Here is a 24,542-nt window from a genome sequence, read left to right as displayed (position 1 = left end):
AGAAACCAGCTCAATAGTAAATAAATATACTTGTTCTGGAGCAGAATCTAGAAGTTTCTAGGGAAACAATTATTCTGACCTTGTTCTGAAGCCCTTGGAGCCCTGGTGGTGCAGTGGTTAAGCATTTGGCTGCTAACCAAAAGAAAGGCAGTTCGAATCCATCAACCGCTGCTTGGAAATCCTATGGGGCGGTTCTACTTTGTCCTATAGTGTCACTGTGAGTTGAAATCAACTTGAGGGCAATGGATTTGGTTTGGTTGTTTTTTTTCCTGAAGCTCAGGGAGCGTCCCTAAGACCACTCTACCCATTTCACTTCACATCTGTTCTCTGGCCACACAACCGGATTTCGCCTAGGCTACGCCACCAGGCAAATGGTTTGCCCTCCGCTATTAATCTAAAGGTTGGCAGGTGGAACTCACTCATAGAAGAAAAGGCCCGGTGATCTGCTTCTTTTAAGACTACAGCCGAGAAAACCCTACGGAGCTGCTCTACTCTGCAGCACATTAGGTAACTATGAGTTCAGATCACGGGATGGTAACTAACAACTAGGTCATCACAGCCCCTCCCCATCTACCCTGACGCAGCCCAATGGGGTGTACTCCCACTTCTGAAATCGAGTTAGCCTTTAGGAGGAAACTCTAGATCTGATAAATCCCATGTTTGGGTAATCTTATTCATTAGAAGATATTAAGAGTGTGAGTGTGGCGTGAGATTGCCTGGGATTAAATCCTAGCAATGATATTTGCTAGTGGGATGACTGGCCAATTAACCAAAATATCTCAGGCTAAAGTTCCAGCTCTATAAAATGGATACAGTGAGAGAATTTGCCATACAGTGTGTAGTAAGGATTATACATAATAATTCAGGCTTCGGATGGTACTTGACCCATGGAAAACTATCAAGGTTAGAGCTACTACACAGACTTCTCTAATGAATTCATCTCTATTATCTCACTTTTATGGTGACCTTTATAAAGGAAGGTCATTTTCAGGACAGAACGAGCCTATAAAACCCTGCAAAATTGTTATCCCAGGCAACTCATTTTAGCACTGAAGAGTTCAGGTTGCTTAGAGGTGACCTTATATCCTCCTCACTAATCTTTCTCCTCCTGATATCTCTGAGAATGGTACCACCAGCCATACCCAGTACCCAGAGCCTTCGAGTCGATTCCGACTCATAGCAATTCTATAGCCATAGCATCATGCAAAGCAGCGATACATCTGAGGGGTCTGGGAGTATCCCAGGCCAAAGCAAAACAAAAACAAACCCTTTGCCATCAAGTCGATTCTGACTCATAGTGACCCTACAGGACAGAGAAGAACTGGCCCCATAGGGTTTTCAAGGACCGGCTGGTGTATTCAAACTGCCGACCTTTTGGTTAAGCAGCCAAGCTGTTGACTACTGCGCCATCAGGGTTCCAAAAATGCTCATAGTCAGCAGGAACCAAACCTGCACAGAGAAACCCCAATGGATTTCTAGCCCATCACCTTAACCACTAAGCCCCGACTACGCAGACACTCCAGACCAGAGATACTCAATTAATTCCTAGGGTGCTCACATCGAAGTGTATTGGACCAGACTGGCAGGGGGCAGAGAAACCCCATGTATAATTTTGAAAAGCATAGCCAGTTCTCATGAGTCAGAATTGACTCCATGGCACTGGGTTGGGGACGGGTAATGGAAGCATCAGGCTCAGCAATTTTTTTTTTTCCAAGGCCCTGGGAAAGGCCTTAACAGTGCGTTTACTTGGTCTTAATAGTTTTTGGTTTGTTTTTAATTTCGCAATAATAAGGTATTTTACTTACAGTTGTTTATGATGGTTGCTGATTTCCACTCAGTCTTCCCTTCCATTACAATTCACCTTGTGTCTGATTATATTGGAACGTTGGTGAGTGTATTTGGGATTTGTGTAAGAGAAAATTTAGTTGGAGATACGTTTAGTTTGGGGTTAATGAGGTAAGTGATTTATAGGCGTGCTCCTATATAGCTCAGTTTTTGTTAACTAAACTGATGAAAGAATGGCTTCAAAGAAAACTACTATTTGCTGGGATACCTGGAATGCTCACAAGAAGATGCAGGGCAAGATGTCACAGCAAGACATCCACATACCCGTTGCGCCCCCCACTGAGAGTAAGTGCTTAGTGCACAGGAGAATTAAGATTTAAAATATACTGACCCTGTAGCTAATCTGTGAAGAGTTCTCCCGATTTTTTTCATTCACATAGGAAAGAAGCTTGATACAGGATTTCCTAAATTGGAAAAAAATCCTGAAAATTACTGGACACCCAATAATGTTTTAAAACTGAAACTTCTAAATTGTCAATAACAGAAAAGAAGCTGTGATCAAACATGCTAGGAAATATCTTCCCATTGTCCATGTAGAAAATACAAATTAATTTTGAAGACATAATCTGAGTATACAGACAAAAATACAGAAAAACACTGCGGTGTATTCATAAAATATCCTCTTTCTGAATATTGTGGATACGAACTTTTTATAAATTGGAATGTGAACTTTCCATCCTAAGGGAACACTAGATTTTACAAACTTTAAAGCCCTAGGGTGTCCCCGCCAATCTACCTCAGCGAGACAGAAGCTCTGCAGTTTAATACCTCGTCAGCCATCAAACCTTAACAGATAGTGGCCTCTTTTAAAAAGAAACGGTTGTCTTTGACTCAGCTGAATTAAGCTTTCAGTGGGCATTTACATACATACAGGTGGCTAGTAAGCAAAATAGGTAAATTAAGAGTACAACCACTTTTGAGTGAAAGTGTGGGTGGCTCTGAAAAGAGCCTTTTTGAAGTCAAAGGGAAAAGTGGCAATTTACGCCCTCTCCCCGCGGATGCGGCGGGCCAGCTGGATGTCCTTGGGCATGATGGTGACGCGCTTGGCATGGATGGCGCACAGATTGGTGTCCTCAAACAGCCCCACCAGATAGGCCTCGCACGCCTCCTGCAGCGCCATGACGGCCGAGCTCTGGAAGCGCAGGTCGGTCTTGAAGTCCTGCGCAATCTCGCGCACCAGCCGCTGGAAAGGCAGCTTGCGGATCAGCAGCTCGGTGGACTTCTGGTAGCGCCTGATCTCGCGCAGCGCCACGGTGCCGGGCCGGTAGCGGTGAGGCTTCTTCACGCCGCCGGTGGCCGGGGCGCTCTTGCGGGCAGCTTTGGTGGCCAGCTGCTTGCGGGGTGCCTTGCCGCCGGTGGACTTGCGGGCTGTCTGCTTGGTACGAGCCATCACGGAGAGACTGAAAACAAACAAAAAGTCTAGCAAACTGGTGGTAAAATTGCCTTTAAATATAGTTTGAAGCGACCTGATTGGCTTTATGAAGTTTCAAAAGTTCCGCGCGATAAAACCATTGGCTGATGACTGACTGGTGATTGGTTAATAACTAGAGACTGTGATTGGATGAACTATTCCACTTCATCATCCGGGATTCCTTTTGTTAATCTCAGATATTTGTAGGGGATTAATTTTCTAAAGTTCTAGTTCTGCCCGTCTCCATGTACTGTGTGCATGAGGAACCCTTTAGGGATCTTGTTAAAATGTAAATTCTGATTCCATATATCTGAATGGGACATGAGATCATGAATCCTTAACATGCTTGCAGGTTATGTCAATACTGGTGGTCCCCACATATTAAGTACAGTTTTATCGTCTGCACTTAACCGTCTGTTTTCTTTTCCAGTTAAATTATCGCGAGTCGCCTGGACTGACACAAGCCCTGGTCATTGTAGCTCCCCTAATCCTGAGTTTGTGAAACCTTTGTGATCTATATGTCAATGTACCTGGGTGGAATATCTGGCGAAGCAGTTAAAGCGACGGTTTCAGATTTGGCGGGTACACACAGAATAGCAACAAATTGTCACTGGTTAATGTTGGACAAGATTATTTTTCTAGATTCAGAATTTGAGGAACTAACACTGCTTTATTATTGGTTAAGGACGTGGTGAATTTCCTTACTTCGTTTTTCGAGCCCCAACATTTCTCGGCCCCGCCTGTTTTGTAAAACACCTTATTTTGCTTGTTAGGTTTCTTTTTATACAAAATATTCTGAACGACCTACTTTCCTGGTGCTCTTTAAACTAATGTATCTTATTGGTTACGACACAGGCTTTTCTTATGTTACTTTTAAACACTACGTAGTTTAGGAATATACAAATACAGAGTTATCAGCTTCTCTCTTGAAAGTGTGGATGGCTCTGAAAAGAGCCTTTTGTCTGGTTGAGAACAAGGAAGTGTTTTTACTGCTTATTTGTGGGCTTCACTTGCCCTTAGCCTTATGGTGACTCTCGGTTTTCTTGGGCAGCAGCACGGCCTGGATGTTGGGCAGGACGCCACCCTGCGCGATGGTGACTTTGCCCAGCAGCTTGTTGAGCTCCTCGTCGTTGCGGATGGCCAGTTGCAAGTGGCGCGGGATAATACGTGTCTTCTTGTTGTCGCGGGCCGCGTTGCCCGCCAGCTCCAGGATCTCGGCCGTCAGGTACTCCAGCACCGCCGCCAGGTACACCGGTGCGCCGGCTCCGACTCGCTCGGAGTAGTTTCCCTTACGGAGCAAGCGGTGCACTCTGCCCACCGGGAACTGCAACCCGGCGCGGGAGGACCGAGTTTTGGCTTTGGCGCGAGCCTTACCACCCTGCTTTCCCCGCCCAGACATCGCACTTTACACTATAACCAACACGCAAATTGAAAGCGTTTTAAGCTGGAAAAACGCACTTATAGGCAATGCAGGGCTATGAATGTACCCTGCCTGATTGGTTAAAATAGACAGCCTTGTTTTGTCCAATAGGAAAAGAAAGTGTGTATTGCTTATTTGCATAAACACCGTACTTGGCAAAGTGTACTACTATCCAATCAGAGGTGAGAGTTCGTAAACCCTCATTTGAATTATGCAACTATAAAGAGAGGGCTCCAGGATTTTTCCTAACTTCGGTGGTGAAGAGGTTGTTAAGCGGTTCAGTTCCAGTTCTGAACAGTTATGCCTGAGCCTTCTAAATCTGCACCAGCTCCTAAAAAGGGGTCTAAGAAAGCTATAACTAAGGCGCAGAAAAAGGATGGGAAAAAGCGCAAGCGCAGCCGCAAGGAAAGTTACTCTATCTACGTTTATAAGGTGTTGAAGCAGGTCCATCCTGACACCGGGATCTCATCCAAGGCGATGGGTATTATGAACTCCTTCGTCAACGACATCTTCGAACGCATTGCTGGGGAAGCTTCTCGCCTGGCGCATTACAACAAGCGCTCGACCATCACGTCCAGGGAGATCCAGACGGCCGTGCGCCTGCTGCTGCCCGGGGAGCTGGCCAAGCACGCGGTGTCCGAGGGCACCAAGGCCGTCACCAAGTACACCAGCTCTAAATAGACGGGCTTGCGTAGGTTTTTCTTAATTCAAAGGCTCTTTTCAGAGCCACCTACTTTCTCGGAAGAGAGCTGTAATTGCGATCATTGTGCATAAGAGAGAAAAGCTGAGGTACTTAAAGACCAAGTTAAACTGACAAATTTTTTCTGCTGCCCTAGCTCCCTCCGAAAAAGCTGTTTTAACTTAATTAAACTCGTATTTTCAGTGTTTGATGCAATCCTTGGGATTTTTATTTATTTATACTCGAGAACGCTCTTTCTCTCCTGCGTCCCAGCACTTTCCTAGTGGTGACTGGAAGGTCCCTGGAGAATAACGGAGTGGTTAAGACGTTTCCGTGCGTAGTTACCCCTGAGAGCGTGGTTAGCCAGGCTCTTGCCCCAAGAGTGAGGAGGAGGAGGATGTCGGGTCGTTTTCGCCCGAAACATGAACTCAAGATGTCAGACGTGGCTGCCTGCATTGGGGCACAGGTAAGGGAGATCTCCGGTTGTTTTTCTGGGAAATTCTGGAGCGTCTACTCGACCTCTTTGCCATTGCACAGCCGTTTAAAAAAATTTTTTTTAATCGAATGCAAGAAATCCGGACCTCATTTCATGTATCACTTACCGTTAGGGGCTTGTCACCAGAATGGGGCGGGATAATGGCTAGAGCTCCGGGAGGACAAAGGGTTTGAATTTCCCTCTATTTCCCATCTGGCGCCACCTTGTGTCTGACTGGGAAGATCTCAGTTGGAGGGGCCCACTGCCGGTTTTTCTTGTAGGCTCTTTAGCAAGAATCTAGAACCTCAAAAGTACCGATTTTGAGTGCAGGGTACGGGGAAGGTAGGAAGACAGGGAAAAAAGACAGCTGCCAATTAAAAGGAAAAGTATGTTCAGTCTGTTTATCAGTCTCTTATGTAGATGACATACAGCAGTGTCTTTGGAGAACAAAGCAAAATTTAAAGAATTTCTCAAACAGGATCTTTTAAAGGAAAGTAAAAATCACCTTCTCCAGGATCCCAGGGAAGATGTCAGCCTCAGTATGAGAAGCACTTCCTATCCCAGTGTATGCAAGATATTATGAGACATTTGTCTTGAAAATGAATAATGCTTGGTTTTTTTTACATTATAACAATGGTTGCCTGCCCCCCAAAACAAGAAGTAGTGAACTCAGGCTGCAGTTTAAGGATCACTGTCCTGTAGGTTCCTCCCTTGGAAGGCTGACACGTAGGTAGTAATATTGTATCTTAACATCTGTTGAGGAAATATAATTTAAAAAATCTGCAAACTCAGAAAAGATCACAAAGTTGGAAGAGAAAGAACACAATTTTATTATTGAATAAGCATTAAGCCAGGAGGGGATGCATCACAGGGAATCTGCTTTAGATATTGCAAAGACAAAGAAATCTCACCCCTCTATGTGGCTAAGTGGATGCAACCTGTCTTAGTTATCTAGTGCTGCTAAAACAGAAATACCTTAAGTGGTTGGCTTTAGCAAAGAGGAATTTATTCTCTGACGGTTTAGGAGGCTAGAAGTCTAAATTCAGGCCACCAGGTCTAGGGGAAGGTGCTCTATTTCTGTCGCCTCTGGGGGAAGGTCCTTGTCATCAATCTTCCCATGGTCTAGGAATTTCTCAGCACGAGTACCCCAGGATCCAAAGAAAGCACTCTGCTCCCTATGCTTTTTTCATGGTGGCATGAGGTCCCACTCCTCTCTGCTCAATTCTCTCTTTTATATCTCAAAAGAGATTGACTCAAGATACAACCTAATCCTAAAGATTTAGTTCTGCCTTGTTAATATAACTGCTTCTAATCCTGCCTCGTTAATATCATAGACGTTAAGATTTACAACACATAGGATAATCATATGAGATCACAAAATGGTGGACAATTGCGCAGTACTGGGAATCATGGCCTAACCAAATTGATACACATTTTGGGGGACACAGTTCATTCCATAACACAACCCATTACATACATGTTCTCAAGATAATCAATTAATAATGTCTCATATCTTTATGGTTGGAGGTAGGTTTGTAGTTTGGAGCTAAGTCTGCAGGCATGCTCATCTCCTCCCAGAAAAATGGGAGTTGGGAGCGCTATCTTTCTTGACATTTACATTTCAAAGAAATGGCCCACAGGTCCCTTTGGAAATATTCCTGAGTTCTGAAATTGGCAAGAAGCTTATTTAATATTTGATTTTCCACATTTTCAAAATAATCTCTTGAGGTAGGGATTATTTTCTCTCCAATTTGTCCTTCATAAGTTTTGCCTGCTTGCTTTCTTTTGTTCTTTTATTTGTTTCTCTCTTTCTCCTTTCAAATAAGAAACTGAGAATGTTTTATCTAAAACTTGTAACCAAAAAGATCAGCAGTTAGAATCTACCAGGAGATCCTTGGAAACCCTATAGAGCAGTTCTACCCTGTCCTGTAGGATCACTATGAGCTGGAATCAACTTGAGGGCAATGGGTTTTTTGGTGTTATACCCTTAGTTGAAATGCTGGTGGCGTAGTGGTTAAGTGCTACGGCAGCTAACTAAAGGGTCAGCAGTTCAAATCCACCAGGCGCTCCTTGGAAACTCTATGGGGGCAGTTCTACTCCATCCTATAGGGTCGCTATGAGTTGGAATCGACTCGACGGCACTGGGGTTTGGGGACCCTTAGTTGACAAGCCCAAATTACATTCCAGGCTTAAACTCAAAACTAGGCCTTTCTGCCATCGCTATTTTATCTGGCTGATCTTTACAAGTGAATTAAGAAAAAAAAAAAAAAAAATCACGTACCTGGGCTGGCTGGTAGGCCTTGGGTCTATGAGGGGAGATGTGAGAAGCCAGAAATTTTCATATTTACAAATGTCAGTTGATTCTGATGAGGTTCCAACTTTCGATACAGCAAGGACAGTGGACAAGTCCATCAGCTTGAGGGAAGTACTAAAAAGGTTTATGTACCCTTTTCCTAGTTAACTAACACCCACATTTTCTCCAGAGCTACAGTCTCAAGGTGTTGAAGCAGGGTCCACAATAGCCAGCAAAAGACCACATACATGGTCTGTCAGTGCATAGGAAAAGTTTTACTCACACAGAGAAGAGACAGAGCATGAGTGGCTTCACTAGTGGGCACCAGCCTCCCATGGCCAGCACGTTCATCCCACATATGGCCACTGCAGGGCAAATGTTCTATGTTCACCCCTCTTGTACCATAGTACATAGTATGAGAGAGCTCAGTTCCATCCCTGCTGTGAACAAATATAGAAGTGGGGTTGACCAGGTGCTTTATGTTGATTGTGCATATAAGAGAGACAGAGAACATTACTGTGTGTCCAGGACAGGGGCAAGACTTCTCTGATAAGGAGAAGGAACTGGGAGAGAAAAGGCGATCCAATTTTCAGCTTGTCAGAGGAATGTTCTGGTCCCAAAGCCTTTACTTAGGCAGCCTGGATGGGTGGTGTAGAGGAAGACCATTCCTCTACCACAGGGTTAAAATAAAAGAGACAGAGAAATAACCTACACTGCATGCCCAATTTTTTCGGTCATAGTAAGTTTTGACTACCACCCTATCCAATAAAGAGAACCTGAAGAAAGGAGGAGCTGAACTGATGGAGGGAGGGAAAAGAGGAGATACCCTTGGCTGAGCTGTGGGCGCTCAGAACCAGATGGAGGGGACTTGGGAAAATTTTGATTTGGAGGTAGGGTGACAGAATTAAGAAAGGAGAAGAAAGGCTCAAAAAGAGACAGATGACAGGAGGTTCGGAGACAGCTTATGATTTGAGAAAAAAGGGGTGACAGTCAGGAGATAAGGACAGCCCTGCCCAATGCTTCATGGCAGGTGAAAAGGCATAGACTGTTCTTAGTTCTGTCTTCAGCATCCCTTAGAAACATTTCATTATTTTCCCTTGCTTTTAATTTCCATTAGATGATACATGTCTAAATCTGAGAAGAGGGACTATATGAAAGAGATCATGGTGGCAGGATTGCAGGAAGACTCATTAGCCACTGGTAATATGCAGATGATACAACCTTGCTTGCTGAAAGCGAAGAGGACTTGAAGCTTTTACCAGTGAAAGTCAAAGACTGCAGCCTTCAGTATGGATTACATCTCAACATAAAAAAACAAAAATCCTCACAACTGGACCAATAAGCAACATCATGACAAATGAAGAAAAGATTGAAGTTTTCAAGGACTTCATTTTATTTGGATCTACCATCAACACCCATCGAAGTAGCAGTCAAGAAATCTAACCACATATTGCATTGGGCAATTCTGCTGTAAAAGACCTCTTTCAAGTGTTAAAAAGCAAAGATGTCATTTTGAGGTCAAAGGTGCACCTGACCCAAGCCATGGTATTTTCAGTCACCTCATATGCATTTGAAAGCCGGACAATGAATAAGTATGACTGAAGAAGAATTGACACCTTTGAATCATGGTGTTGGTGAAGAGAGTACTGAATATACCATGGACTGACAAAAGAATGAACAAACCTCTCTTGGAAGAAGTACAGCTAGAATGCTCCTTAGAAGCAAGGATGGCGAGACTTCTCACATACTTTGGATATGTTATCAGGAGGGACAGTGGCTGGGGAAGGATGTCATGCTTGCTAAAGTACAGGCTCATTGAAAAAGAGGAAGACCCTCACTGAGGTGGATTGACACCGTGGCTGCAACAATGGGCTCAAGTATAACAAAGATTGTGAGGATGGAGCAGGACTGGGCAGTGTTTCACTCTGTTGTACATAAGGTCTCTATGAATCAGAGCCGACTCGACGGTGCCTAACAGAAACATGTCTAAATGAGTTTTTTTTTTTTTTAAACTTCCTGGAAAAATAATGCCTGCTTATTATTTAAAAAAAATAGTAATAACCACTACACATAATTGTAAATAAACAAATAAAAGTCAATGGACATTCCATCATCCAGGACTTTTTGTCTGCTTCCATTGGCATTTTCATGTTGCCAAGTTCTCCAGCACACAGTCAGGGATATATGAGGCAAGAAGAAAACAGAGAACTCACCACCCTGTTGTCCTGAGGTTCCTAGCTGGTCTGATTTCTCTTTACCTTTCAGATTCCTTTTACCTTCATTTCATATAAAATTAGGGCAAGGAATAGGAATTCCTTGGATGGTGCAGATGTTTAAGTGTACAGCTACTGATTGAAAGGTTGGTGGTTCCAACACACCCAGAGGTGCCTAGGAAGAAAGGCCTGGTGATCCACTTCTAGCTCATTGCCGTAAAAACCCTATGGAGTACAGGTCTGCTCTGGAACACATGAGGTTGCCATGAGTTCCAATACACTGGACTGAAACTGCAAAGGGTGAGGTAATAAGGGGAAGTAAGGCATTCCACCTTGGTCCAGAATCAGAAGTCAAACATCTGGCTCGAGACTTTTGAAATAATTCTTATTCATTGTTTCTAAGAAAACAATATAAAAAGACAAAATGACTATTTTTAGATGAATTTCACAAAGAACACATTCTGCGTATGAATAGCCTTTTATACTCAATAAATATAAATAAAATTGGATGTTGTTATGAGCTCTGCTAAGTGAAAGGTTGGTGGTTTGAACTCACCAGCCATTCTGTGGAAGAAAGATGTGGCAGTCTGCTTCCATAAAGAATCCAGCCTTGGAAACCCTATGGGGCAGTTCTACTCTGTCCTACAGGGTGGCTATAAGATGACGTAGGCATATAGATGGCAGCAGGAGACAGCATGGGGGCCTTCCCAACCACAGAGTGAGAAAGCTGAGTGCCTTTGGGCAGAGACTGAAGGCCAGGGAAAGGCATATCTGTGAGCACTGCTGGGAAGAGGCTTTCCTAATGGAAGAACTGTATTGTTAGTGTTCCTGAACCTGAACTGTAACCTCTTACTTCTGTAATAAACCCTATAATCATGAGTATTGCCTGTGAGTTCTGTGTGGCCTTTGCAATGAATTATGGAACCCAGCAGAGAAGTAGAGAGTGCCATGGGAGGGAGAGTTGGTGTCATAATTGGTAAAGATGGCAGAGAGAAGAGGCTTGTGTGGCCTCTGCCTCATAGGAATCAGCCTTGGGCTGTTGATGTTGATTTTCCTTTCCCCTTGTGAAGTTAGAGTAGGTCAGATGCCGCCCCCAGGCCATTTTTACACCAAGGAACTGATGAACTCAGGGCTTACAGACCTGAGACAAGGCTCTTGCCTCAGTGCCCATAGAGAAAGAACCTTCCTCTAAAGCCAAAAACAAAAAAAACCCAAAAAACCAAACCCATTGCCTTCAAGTCAATTCCAACTCATAGTGGCCCTATAGGACAGGGTAGAACTGTCCTGTAGGGTTTCCAAGGAGCACCTAGTGGATTTGAACTGCCGACCTTTTGGTTAGCATCCATAGCTCTTAACCACTACACCACCAGGGTTTGGAGCAGGTCCCCTGATTTTGGAGAGTCACTATGAGTCAGAATCAACTCGACGGCAGTGGGTTAGGTTTTTTTTTTTTTTTTTGGTTTAGCTTCCTTTAATGTCTGTGAGAAAATAAATTTCTGTTCTTTAAAGCCACCCACTAGTGGTATTTGTTACAGCAGCAAAAAAAAACTAAGACAGATTTAGTGATTATTATTATTATTATTTTTTTTAACAATGGCTTTTGAAGTACTGGAAGCCTCTTAACTGGCTTTATTAGAATTTCTGTCAGATGAATGCCACATTCCAGTTGATCTGGAAAAGGTAAACTTGAGCTATCTTTGAAAATATATTATCATTTTTAGGCTTCTGTTTCAAAATGAGGGATCTTATTGTCCCCTGTTCTTATTTGGTGTTTTGTAATGTCTATAAGGTAAACATAAAAACCAAAGTATTCATGGTTCTAACTCTTGCAGTGTAAGCTGAGTCTAGTCTGGAACACAGTCACTAAAAATTTATATTTATTTATCTGTGTCATGATCGTGTTATACACCTGACCTTTCCCCCTCCATATACATAAACATATACCACATTGGGAAGCCCATGGGAGTTCTAGAACCATGGACATGCAATGGATGTTCTTTGCAATAACTTTGTAATAATCAATAAATGACTTTGTAATTCTTTCTCTTGTTCCCCCTACCTCTCCCCATGCACTTCACCCACACTCTACAAAAGAATATTTTGGGGACTTTGGTGGAGATGACATTAACTCTATAGATAAATGTAGGAGTCATTGCCATTTTACAGTAGTGAATGTGTCCATTTGGCATTGTTTACATCTCTCCGTTCTAGATCTTCTCTCTTTCTGACAGTTAATGATTCTATATATTTCTTTTCTATGCTTTCCAAGTGCTTGGATGATACTACCACAGCCCAGCCTTGAGTCTTCTCTTCCATTCCTTAGCCTGCCTTTGTCAGTGGCCTCAGTGAGACTTAATTCAGATATTGGATTGATGTCTACAATCGGGTCTCAGGTTTTCAGTTCTTTCCACAGCTGAAGTCCACACATCTGGTTGAGAGCCAGAGAATCCAGGTGTATAGTTTGCTGTCATATCAACAGCATATAGAATGACACACCATCATATTGCTCTTCACATTTCTTCTTTTCTCATTCCCACTTCTGTTAAGATTAATATAGTCTTAAATCTGTGAAGATTGTTGACCAGTCCTTATCCGGTATTCTCTGTAGTTTATCTGTCACTGAATCTTTCAGGTTCTTACTTTCAAATAACTCTTCTTCCTTCCTGTCCTTCCCCTCTTTTCATTCCAATGCCACTGTCTTTGTTCACGCATTTCCCACTCCAGCCTGAACGCCTAATTCCAGTATCTACTTTCCAATTCATTTGACTTCTGGAATAATTTATTTTCCTTATATGTCACTTTTAAACTTGTCTGTTCCTGGTTCTCCCTAGTAAAAACAGGAACATGGGAGGAAATGCCCTCTTTCTTCAGCTGGATGTTATTTTGTTTGCATTGACTCCTGGCACCAAGCCAGCCATGTTCAGACCATGAGGAGACAAGCATTAGCTATAGCCAACACACTGAGCCTGACCTGGGTCACGATGACGTTGTTTTAGAGTCAGACCAACTCTGGATCTCCCAGGCTCTGAACATCTTCTTATGCAAGGAAATAAATATCCTTATTGTGCAAACAACCTTTGGTTGGCTTTTTTTTTTTTTTTTTTAATGAAGCCATTCATCTACTCAACAAAAATGTATTCAGAACCTCTGTATTAGGCACCTTTCTAGGTGCTGGGAATATAGTAATGAACAAAACAGGCAAAAATTTCTGTTCCCAAGGAACTCAAATTCTAGTACCTGGAGCCAAAGCAGTCCTGGCTGATGCCTAGTAAGATTCTGTGATCATAACATGAATACTTCCTCAAATGTCACAGTGCAAAATAAAAACAAAAACAAAAACAAAAACAAAAAACAAACCAAACATACTGCCATCGAGTTGATTCTGACTCATAGCGACCCTACAGGACAGAGTAGAACTACCCCATAGGGTTTCCAGAGCTGTAAATCTTTAGGGAAGCAGACTGCGACACCTTTCTCCTGCAGAGTGGCTGGTGGGTTCAAACCGAGTCAGCAGCCAGACATTTTAATCACTGTATCATCATCAGGGCTCCTAACTGTGTAATAAACCAAAGGAGGCGGGGGGCGGGGGGGGGGGGAGCCAAACCCAGTGCCGTCGATTCGATTCGATTCCGACTCATCGCAACCCTAGAGGACAGAGTAGAACTGCTTCATAGAGTTTCTAAGGAGCGCCTGGTGGATTCAAACTGCGGACCCTTTGGTTAGTAGCCGTAATGCTTAACCACTAGGCCACCAGGGTTTCCAAGTGTGTAATAGGTACCTAATATATTACTTGGAAATCCTGGTGGCATAGGGTTAAGTGCTACAGCTGCTAACCGTAAAGGTTTGCAGTTTGAATCCACCAGGTGCTCCTTGGAAACTCTATGGGGCAGTTCTACTCTGTCCTATAGGGTCGCTATGAGCCGGAATCAACTCTACGGCAATGAATTTCGTTTAATATGTTACTTACAGATTGGTTAACAAAAAACAAATATGGGCACTGGTGGGAGAGGGGGCTGTATTTAGCATTGTTTAAATATTGTGAGAGAAGGTAAAGATAAAACATTCTAACACAGTGCTGACCAACGGAAATAGCCATGTATGTCATTTTAAATTTTCTAGTAGCCTCAATAGTATATTTCATCTAAACCACATAGCCAAAGTATTATTGCAACATGCAATTCATGTGAACAATTATCAATATTTTACATCTTTTTCATACTAAGTCTATTTTACATTACAACACATTTTATATCACACTTACCACATTCCAAGTTCTCAGTAGCCACATATGGCTAGTGGCCACTGTTTTGGATAGCTCTCCTCTGGCTAGAGATCTGAGAGAATATGCTTGGAATTACACATTTATTCAAAAGCAGAAGCTCTTCCTTTCTTTGTTCACCCTGGTTTTCACCTTTAACTCCTTCAGGGAATTTGTCCCACTTCATGGTTCAAGGTAGGCTTGTATATCTCCTTCCTTATGTTTCCATCTCACCACATCCAGTGAGTGGCTGGGTACCTCGTACCACCAGATTTGTCTTCGGAGTAGCTCTTTCTTAATAATTACCTCAGTGCTAGCTAGTTTTTCCTCAAGTGTGTTCAAACTAAACTATACTTCTTTGACTTATTTGAGCAAAAACTAGATATTCACTCTCTTGTCATAGCTTATAGACACCAAAAACCAAATACCAAACCTCTTGCCATCAAGTCGATCCCAACTCACAGAAACCCTATAGGATGGAGTAGAACTGCCCCATAGGGTTTCCAAGGAGCAGCTGGTGGATTTGAATTGCTGACCTTTCGGTTAGCAGCCTGAGCTCTTCACCACTGTGCCACCAGGGCCCTTTGTAGACACCAGTGCATGTCCAATTATCTCACTTTCACTCTTCCTGAACTTGGAGTTATAACTGGTGAAAAACTACTTTTCCTTGCATTTTATATGGAATATAATATTCCTCACCATCTTTCCTGCAAAAGCTGTATTCCACAAGATTTGTTTTCAAAGGCTAGTGTCTATCTAGTGTTTACTTATTTTGAGGCTCTTACTGACAGGATTTTGTTAAATTGTTCTATTCATATCAGATGTCAAATGCTTCTTGACTCTGACTTTGGGTGACTTCAAGTGACTGGTGCATTTATTTTCCTTTATGACTCAGTGGAATATAGATTCTTGATGTTGTGACTGTCTGTTCTCACCCTTTTAGCTTGGGTTTTCAAAGCAACCCTTAATCTAGGCTTTTTTTTCCCCCTAATGTAACCCTGTGTATTTCTACTATTCCATAACACAGCCTACTGTGTCTTCAGGAAATTAAAACAGTTTTACCTTCTCGTTTTTGGCTCCTAACATTTCCCTGGCTTTGAATACATTTAGCCTTTTATGATATATTTATTCTACCTACCTGGCCAGCTTCTTCATATCCTTCAGGTCTAAACTCAAATGACTTCCTCTTGGTGACATTTTCCCTGTCCATCCTGTTTGCCTGCCTTGTCCCCACCTCTCCTTGCTTTTTCTCCATTCATCACCAAAATATATATATATTACACATTTATTATGCACTTACCTTATTGTATATCTCCTCCTACTGGAATAGTATCACCACAGGGCACAGGTTGTGATCTACTTGGTTCACTGCTTTACACAGTGTGAATGAACCCTGATGGTGCATTGGTTAAGTGCTGAGCTGCTAACAGAGGGCTTGGTGGTTGGAACCCACTAGCTGCTCCTCGGTAGAAAGATATGACAATCTGTTTCTGTAAAGATCACAGCCTTGGAAACCCTAAGAAGCAGTTGTAGTCTGTCCTGTAGGGTCACTATGAGTTGGAATTGACTCGTGGGCAGTGGGTTTGGTTTTTTGTTTTTATATACACTGGAACCCTATCATGCTCAGTTATTGTATGGTAAATAAACACTCATGCACATTTCCCTCATGAACTTTTTCTTGACCCTTCTAATTAATAACTATTGCCCCTCCTTTCTGTATTTGGAGTCATGGTGGTATAGTAGTTAAGACCTACAGCTGCTAACCAAAAGGCCAGCAGTTCCAACCCACTAGCCACTCCTTGGTAACTCTATGGGGCAATTCTACTCTGTCCCATTGGGTTGCTATGAGTCAGAAATCCACCCAAGAGCAATATTTTTTTCCCTGTATTTATTACTGCTGTTGATGGTGAAGTTTTTTTTTTTTTTTTTTAAGATAAAGTAGAATATTGTTAGAAGAAAAATTCCTAGGTGTCAGAATATTTGTAAGAGAAAGATACAGAAACTGAACAACTTTATTTTCTTGCCAGGTTCCCTGGATGAAACTAACCAAATGAGGGTTCTTGTCCTGTCCTATTAGCTGGTCGAAATGAGGCGGACACCACACCACCAGTTGCAAGAGAAACAAAGTGGAAATTTATTTTGCACAAACAAGAAGCAACATGAGGTTTAGAAGCCCAAAAGACCACGTGTTTGAGGGGGTTGGGGAGCTTTGTCACTTACAGTGGTGTCTGGGGTTGGGTTTGGTGCCCAGAACTCTCCACCTTCAGCCCTCCCATATCCACATTTGGAGGTCCGGATGTTGAATCATGTCAGTGATGTTCAGGTCCAAGGACAGATTGAGGACACAGCTCTCCAGGTCCTAGCGTGCACCAAAATCCTGGTTCGCACATGAGCAGGATTCTGGCACCAAATTCGAATTGTGGTTAGGGCCGCAGTGTGGTCGGGCCAAACTGCAGTTAGAAGCCTTGGCTTGGCGGGCTGCTGGGGGGAACATGGTAGAATGGAGGGAAGTCTTGGCAGAGGCGTCAATCCCCCATCTACCAGGTTCCTTTTAATCTTAAAATGGGTTAGAGCCGAAGGTCTCATCTTCTATAGCTTCTTCTTGCTGCCTAGGTGAGCTGGCATAGGACCGGGCTCTAGCTGGAACCTGTTGGGGTAGATGGGGTGATATCCCCATCACAGCATCGTCTGCAGGTGGAACTTTGGGAAGACACAAACTTTACTAAAAGATTAAACAAACAAGGCCCAAATACAAACAGCAGGACCCCCACAGCCAAGGATCTTAGAGGGGGAAGACACCATGTTAAGTTTGGGATTGCTGCCTTTACTGTATATCCCACATATCCTGTGGAATTGGGCCTGGTTGAACTGGTGGGGCGGGGGGGGGGGGAGGTGGGTGGTGAAGCAGGCCCAGTGACCTTTTAAGTGGAGGGTGTCGAGGTGTTTATGAGATAATTATCTTGCCATTCTGGGGGCCCAGCTCTTCCTCCAGAGAGACACAGGAAATAAGCAGGATATAAAGGCACATATAGGCGGTAAACGTAAACAGAGTCAGGTAACAACCTACCCAGTCACCAGGGGATGACAATCAGCTGGCACAATTGTCTATCACTTGAAATCCTCTGAAGCCTGAGTTTCGCAGTTATTACTGTCCTGCCAATTCTTACTGTTCTGCAGGGCCTGTTGGTCGGTACCCTGAGTAGAGGCTGGCTCAGTGTGAGAGTGGGGGATCCATACTCCCTTTCTGGTGATCTTGATTGCAGTGCTGGGGGTTTGTTCTCCTGCCAGGTCTGTAGTGCTCCAGGTCTTGACCCGGAAAGAGAGACTGCAGGTTGTAGAAGGGTCCATCATGTCATGAACTGGTAAAAAGAGTCAAGCACCCCTGCCACAGAATACAAATATGTTTAATAACAGGCTAGCTTTGTGCATGTCTCTAGCCTCCAAGGTATTCTCAGGACCCAGAGTAATCACGCCCTCCCACAAGTTACAGAGGAGAAGACGCCCATACATAAGCTCAAAACGGCTTACCTTAAGTTTGGTTCGAGGTGCAACCCTAGTCCTGAACAGAGCCAGGGGAAGGGCCTTAACTCATGTTAATTGGATCTTCTGGCAATGTTTGGCCAGATGGGCTTCAATAGACCGATTCACCTTTTTTTCCGTGCAATCTTCTCCTGGAACATATTCCTGCTTGTTCCTCTCCGATGCTGCTGAGAAGGTCTTGTTTTCTCTTTTTTTGCAAATAATGGACTTTAATACTGAGGGAGACCTCTTCCCTCTCTTCCTACTTCCTGCTCACCTTCTTTTGCTTCTTCTTTACCTTCTTTCCTCCTTTCTTCCTATTTTTCTTTCTCTCGATATTTTACCTTTTTCCTTCTATGCCTTTTCTTATTTCCTTTTCCGTTTTCTCTTCATTCTTCCTGCTTTCTACCCTTTTACTCCTCCAAGACTCATTAACTGTTTCTCCCCTGTCCGTCTCCTATTTCTGCAATTATCGTGAATGGCCCATATAAAGGTCTTCTGTAACTTGTGGCAGTTAGAATCAGCCACTACTACTGGGGTCATGGTTCTTCTCGCCCAGTTGGCCTCTAAATTGGCCCTTTGGTGGCCCTGGGCCACTACTGTTTCTTCTTGCTGATGTCCTTTGCAGTGTACCACAGCCAGAGCAGCAAGGAGTGACACCGCTTCAATGAGTTGTAAAATCTGTTGGCCCTGTCTGATTTCTTTACTGTCCCAATTCAGAAGCTCCCTCTGCTTCCACAAAGCCCCATATATGTGTAAAACTGGCAACACGTACTCGGAACCCGTATAAATGGTCACTCACTTGGACTTGGCCAGCCGCAAGGCCGGGACCATCGCAATTGGTTCAGCTTTTTGGGCCGAGGCTCTGTTTGTGAGAGTGTTTGCCTTGAGGACCTCAGTGCAGCTGACAACTGTGTAGATTGCTCTCTGTTGGCCACCCTCAACAAAGCTACTTTTGCCTGTGAAGACTTCTAAATCAGCATCCACTACAGTTGATCTTGTGGGCCTGGGCAGCTGGCATGGATCAGGCCCACCGCCTGGACACAGTCCTGGTGGATGGAGTCTCCCAGGGGCGGAGTGAGGAGAGGGGTGGCTGAATTTGGAGCGACAACAGGTCGAGCCACCATGCTGGGATTATCAACCAGAGAGGCCTCGTGTTGAATTGCTTGGTATTCGCCCTTTCTCTTGGGACACTCTCTTTTCCAGTGGCTTTCCTGCTTACAATATACACACACTGGTTACTTCCCAGCAGCGTTTGGGGTCTGGCCCTGCAAGTGCGCATGGTCTTCTCCTCTCAGAGGGCCCATTCTGTACTTCTGTTGGTGGTAAGGTAACCTGGCATTTTCTGCTTTTGTCTTCCCTGTGGTTACAGACCTTGAATGCCGTCTCGCCTAGGTGTCTGATACTCATAGTTACTCCCCTCTCTATCTTACAAAGTTGTTTCCCAATGTCTGGGGCACACTGTCTTATAAAAATACTATTGACCATTTGAGCATTTGCTGGGTCCTCTGGATCCTGATCAGTAAATCCTTTCGAAAAAAGCTGAGAGATTCTTATCTTTATGCTGTTTAATTTTATATATCTTGTTCCAATTTAAGAGCCTAGGCACTCTACCTTTAAGGCCCACTAAAAGACAGTCCTGATACAGGGTGAGCCTACCTTACTCTGCTGTGCGATTGTGTTCCCAGTGGGGGTCTTGGAGGGGGAAGATGTTTTCAACTGCATCTCCAGTTGGCTGAGCGTCATGTCGCCTTTGAGTTCTTCTGGGGCCTTGTCTAGGACCATCTCCCTCTCTTCTCGGGGGGAAGAAGGTGTTTAAGAGAGATTGACAGTCTGCCCATGTGGGATCAAAAGAGTTAAAGACGGCAGTAAACAGTTCATACATTTTCTTTGGCTTCTCTCGACATCCTGAGGTGTTATTCTTCCAGTTAATCAGGTCTGCTGTACTAAAGGGAACCTGAACCCGATCCATGTCCCCGTCGCCAATGGAGTTGTTTGACAGAGGGGATACTGGCAGGAGGCTGGCTCTCCCTGTTGGCTCTGTTCTGGCTTTGGGACACCCTGGGCCACATTACTCCCTTGATGGGGTGTCCCCCACCTCGTATAGGGTGACAGCAAGGGAGGATCGCCAGGACATTTGGACGGCCCTTGCTGTTTGATTCTCTGTCCCTTCCCTCCCGGCACAGGTTGGGGGGCGGGGAGAAGTAAGCTGTGCGCGCTGCTGGGGTCCAGAGGGTCGCGGTGGACTTTTTCTTTTTCCCTACGATCACAGCTGAATTAAATCCCACTTCTCTAAAGTATACCCTAAGGGTGAACACTCCGGAATGCTTTAGTATTATCCATGTTCTTACTCCTATACACTCGCACAAGGACAAACAAAAAACACTCCAGTCGTACTCAAACGAAAGGAAGCCCCCCCGCCAACCTAGAGGAGCATCCATGAGAAAGACAAAGAACACTAATACAAAAAGGACATCCTCTGAACCAAAACCACACACAGAACCAAAACCTGAGCCTAACCAAAATCAAGGACCCAAAACTAAGTTGCCCGTTTTCTCCTGTTGGAGAGCAGAGGTAGAGAGAGAGAAACGGAAAGAGAAAAGGAAAGTGTTCTGAAAGAAAGATCTTCGCCAATGGCAGGGTGATCTCTGGAGTGACAGGACAATCTTAGCAGGGCTTTGATCCCCCCTTACAGCTCAGGCCTTGAGATGGCTTAGTCCTGCCTCAACCCCTCCCACCATCGCTGATGTTAGGGCAACCTGATACCCTTGGTTTCAGATGGGGTGAGGGACACCAGCTAGGCTGAGGAAGGGTCCACGGAGCCAGGACCCCCACTTCCCTTATTTTACAAACCTTGTGGTCGGGTCTTAGGGCTGCGCTGTCGTCACCCTCTTCTTTGCCTTGCTCCCCAGGGGGACTGTAACCCCTCTGAGGGGGGGAGCTTTAACCCCCCTCAGGTGACCAGAGGAATAACCAGGTTCCGCATGCTTACCTTAATTCAGAGGCCTTTCCCATCAAGTTTCCAGTTTCTGTTTCCAAGGTGAGGTGGGGACCCAGCGGACCTCATCCTAGGGCGGGGATCACGGCGGCCACCTGAAACTCCTTACCAACCAAGTGGGGTCGTGGCGAGACTTAAGGGTTTGGGGGTCCGGATGCTCACCGCTCAGGTTTCAGAGTTTGCAAGTCCTGGCAGAGTTGCCAAAATCTGTAACCCAAGCATTCTTGCCCTGTACTATTAGCCGATGGAAATATGAGGGAGGCCACACCACCAGCTGCAAGAGAAACAGAAAGTGGAAATTTATTGTTCGAGCAAACAAAGAGCAACATGGGGTTTAGGGGCCCAAAGATCACGTGCTCACTGTCTGAAGGAGTTGAGAAGCTTTATTATTTCCGGTGGCATTTGGGGTTTGGGTTTGGTGCCTGGAACTCTCCGCCCGTAGCCCTTCCATGTCCACATTTGTAGATCCGGATGTTGAATCATGGCGGTGGTGTTCAGGTCCAAGGACAGATTTAGGACACACCTCTGCAGGTCCTCCCCTGCACCAAAATCCTTGTTCCCATCTGCGCAAGATTCTGGCACCAAATTCAAACTGTGGTTAAGGCCGCAGTGTGGTCCGGCCAAACCGCAGTAGAAGTCGTGGCTTGGCGGGCTGGGGAGGGGTGGGGGGAGGACGGAGTCTCCAGGAGGCTTCAAAACTATAGTTCCCGACAGAGGGCTTAGGAGCAGGTTTTCTCAGGCCTAGGTGCTTGTTCCTTTTACCATCCTGTTTGGGAATAAAGAGACCCTTAGGCCTGAAACCTCAGAAATTTCCGAAAGCATTCTCCGCCTTCTCCAGGACCCCATGTGCTTCTATCTCATGGGCCATAAAAGGAAAAACAAAATTTCTCGTGGAAATCGCTCTTGATTTTAAGTTCCTGAATGTGAGAGGCTAAACGAACAAACATACAACGTGAGAGGTTAAGACTACATAAAGATTCTGTAATATCCTCGGTGAATGCACTGCTTTATAATACCATAATCTCAATTTGTGTGCAATGGATGGGTTATTCTTCCATTTCCTGAAACAATCCCGTGACTCTTTATAATCTCGTACTTCAGTGTTGCCAACCCTCTAATCTGAAGGGGTACAGTAAATTAGGGAGGAAGATGGGGGAGTTTTCTGAAAGAACTAGTCTGATGTGTTGTAGCTAAGTGAGAAAAGAGAAGGGATGGGGGGTTGGGAAGGGCATACGGGAAGGGTAAGAGATTTTACAGCAAGTATTTGGGAGTCCTTGGCGTCTTAGCTCAGTGTGGCGTTGGGCAAGGTAAATAACCTTCTAAGTCCGTTTCACAGTCTTCAAAATGGGGATAATACTCACTGTATATACCTTCAAAGTAATCCTGAAGGCATTATATGTAAGATATGAGAGTAAAATAGACTTGCTCTGTTAGGTCACAGGCTAGCTCATGCAGTCTTTGCGTTCGTATTTTTGTTTGTAATTTAAGGAGACTTGTAAAGAATCACTTAAATTGTTCTCCCTCTCTCTTTTCCATTCTCGTGAGATTTAAAAGAGTTACAACAATGTCTGGAACAGAAGTGCTTCTTAATTGTTTACTTAGTAATTGTCTGAGTCTATGTAGGGTCGCTAGGAGTCGGAATCCACTGGAACGCAAAGTTTGTTTTTTTTTTATTATTCCTTTTCGAAATTGAGTCAGAAGCCCGATAAAGGACCAGTAGCCAACGTTCAGAACAATACGGTAATCCCTACACTCCAGATTACGTTAAGAAGGGTGTTTTAAGAGAGCATAATTATTTCAGTTTTTAATTATTAGTACTCAAGTAAAGGCTCATCAACTCGGATTACCGATTGGATCAAACATAAACCTCACACAAGAACGAAGGGTTATATGCAAATGAAGGATGCAGGTTCTGATTTTCTATTGGGTATTTGACAATAGCCAATGGGAGAAGTGCACACAGCATGCCCCCTATCAGTATAAATACCTCTCTTGTGTAGCAACGTAATTTATTTTTTCAGGCCTTGTCGGGTTGGCTGTTTATATTGACCGGCAGTTATGTCAGGCCGTGGGAAGCAAGGAGGCAAAGCTCGCGCGAAGGCTAAGACCCGGTCTTCCAGAGCCGGCTTGCAGTTCCCTGTGGGGCGTGTGCACCGTCTGCTCCGCAAGGGCAATTACTCCGAGCGTGTTGGTGCTGGTGCTCCCGTGTACCTGGCAGCGGTGCTGGAGTACTTGACCGCCGAGATTCTGGAGCTGGCGGGCAACGCTGCCCGCGACAACAAGAAGACTCGAATTATCCCGCGCCATCTGCAGCTGGCCATCCGCAACGACGAGGAGCTCAACAAACTGCTGGGCAAAGTCACCATCGCGCAGGGCGGTGTCCTGCCCAACATCCAGGCCGTGCTGCTGCCCAAGAAGACTGAGAGCCACCACAAAGCCAAGGGCAAGTAAAGCATTCTATACGTGTATTTCCACACTGACGAGCAAGGAGGTAATAAAAGGCTCTTTTCAGAGCCACCTACAGTTTCTGTTAAAAGAGCAGTCGCGCTGCGGACATTAGTTCTTTTCTCAAAAAGGCTTTGCCACAGATAAAACTATTAACTTTCGGGAGCACATTGCTAGGTCTTTTTTTCCCCAGTGGAAGTACTTGCTAGAACATTGGGTGTGAGGTAGAAAAGCCATAAACAAAGTTCAGCGTAAGAAGCTTCAGCCTTAATGGGGGTGAGGGGCAGGCAATTAGATTTGTAGCCAAGCGGAAGGAGTAAACACAAATCTGTATTCCAGAAGTGCCTTACGGAAAGTTTTCCAGTAAAAAAGAAATTTGCCATCTCGGGAAAGGACAAGTAACAGCGAAAGCCTTTTGATTTTTAACCGTTGCCCTCCATTTCCTGATAAAGATTAAGGAACACGTTATGCCCTACCTTATGTTCAACAGTTTATAATACATAAGGTAAATTACACACCTTAACATTTAGATCATAAATTCTCTGTGTCTTCCGAAATGGAGTTTTTTCCCTCACTGCACGTGAAGGTAGCATACCCAAGAGAGTAATTATATATATAGATAGCTATGCGTGTGAATGGCCGGCGAAGTTTTTTTTTTTTTTTTTTAAATAGGCCATACGCAAATCCCCCCAATTTCATACAAGATATCTTCGAGAGATTGCTTTTTTAAAAAACAGTATTCACTGGAGGATTTCGTAGTCTTCGGATTTCTACACTACTTCCCAATTTTAAAGCTTTTGAAACGTGCAGTGCAAGATTATTTGTCCACAGTCGAGAGACAAGAGAATGGTTAAGTAAGACGACATCAGAATAGACGGTGACGCGAGGGCGTGATTCCTTCACCAACCGGAAAGCAGCTCTTAACCCAGGTCGCCTATGGCGATGGACCAATCCGGAGAAGGCGCGGGGACTTTTGAATATTCTCG

At 44.3% G+C, this 24,542-nt stretch overlaps 4 protein-coding genes across 4 annotated transcripts in view; 2 read left to right on the top strand and 2 right to left on the bottom strand.

The window, feature by feature from the left end:
* Nucleotides 1–1,252: 1,252 nt before the first annotated feature.
* LOC100671112 (uncharacterized) overlaps nucleotides 1,253–24,542 on the bottom strand; it is a 44,529-nt gene continuing 21,239 nt past the window's right edge. The window contains exons 4-8 of the mRNA XM_064293573.1: nucleotides 23,266–23,514; nucleotides 20,967–21,041; nucleotides 19,778–19,904; nucleotides 5,229–5,349; nucleotides 1,253–3,332 (exon numbers count right to left, since the gene is read on the bottom strand). Coding sequence (XP_064149643.1) covers nucleotides 2,825–3,332; nucleotides 5,229–5,349; nucleotides 19,778–19,904; nucleotides 20,967–21,041; nucleotides 23,266–23,514 — 1,080 coding nt within the window. The 3' untranslated portion in view covers nucleotides 1,253–2,824. The remainder of the gene's footprint in view (nucleotides 3,333–5,228; nucleotides 5,350–19,777; nucleotides 19,905–20,966; nucleotides 21,042–23,265; nucleotides 23,515–24,542) is intronic.
* LOC100671396 (histone H2A type 1-D) lies at nucleotides 3,646–4,697 on the bottom strand. Its single transcript, XM_003416422.3, has one exon. It carries the CDS (start codon nucleotides 4,653–4,655, stop codon nucleotides 4,263–4,265), a length of 393 nt encoding a protein of 130 aa, XP_003416470.1. The 5' UTR covers nucleotides 4,656–4,697; the 3' UTR covers nucleotides 3,646–4,262.
* Nucleotides 4,912–11,215, top strand: LOC100671682 (histone H2B type 1-B). The gene is made up of 2 exons (XM_023555720.2): nucleotides 4,912–5,821; nucleotides 9,241–11,215. The coding sequence occupies exon 1, from the start codon at nucleotides 4,977–4,979 to the stop codon at nucleotides 5,355–5,357; it is 381 nt and encodes a 126-aa protein (XP_023411488.1). The 5' UTR covers nucleotides 4,912–4,976; the 3' UTR covers nucleotides 5,358–5,821; nucleotides 9,241–11,215.
* On the top strand, nucleotides 23,114–24,470 carry LOC111752374 (histone H2A type 1-D). Its single transcript, XM_023555718.2, has one exon. It carries the CDS (start codon nucleotides 23,170–23,172, stop codon nucleotides 23,560–23,562), a length of 393 nt encoding a protein of 130 aa, XP_023411486.1. The 5' UTR covers nucleotides 23,114–23,169; the 3' UTR covers nucleotides 23,563–24,470.

This window comes from Loxodonta africana, chromosome 1 (genome assembly GCF_030014295.1).
Source record: "Loxodonta africana isolate mLoxAfr1 chromosome 1, mLoxAfr1.hap2, whole genome shotgun sequence".
Taxonomy (NCBI): Eukaryota; Metazoa; Chordata; class Mammalia; order Proboscidea; family Elephantidae; genus Loxodonta; species Loxodonta africana.
The sequence above is the reverse complement of the archived record's forward strand: the minus strand, read 5'-3'. Positions and strand labels throughout refer to the sequence as shown.

Bases quoted from the DNA above. Each gene is read 5' to 3' on its own strand.
- LOC111752374 (XM_023555718.2), top strand. From the start codon at position 23,170: ATGTCAGGCCGTGGGAAGCAAGGAGGCAAAGCTCGCGCGAAGGCTAAG.
- LOC100671396 (XM_003416422.3), bottom strand. From the start codon at position 4,655: ATGTCTGGGCGGGGAAAGCAGGGTGGTAAGGCTCGCGCCAAAGCCAAA.
- LOC100671682 (XM_023555720.2), top strand. From the start codon at position 4,977: ATGCCTGAGCCTTCTAAATCTGCACCAGCTCCTAAAAAGGGGTCTAAG.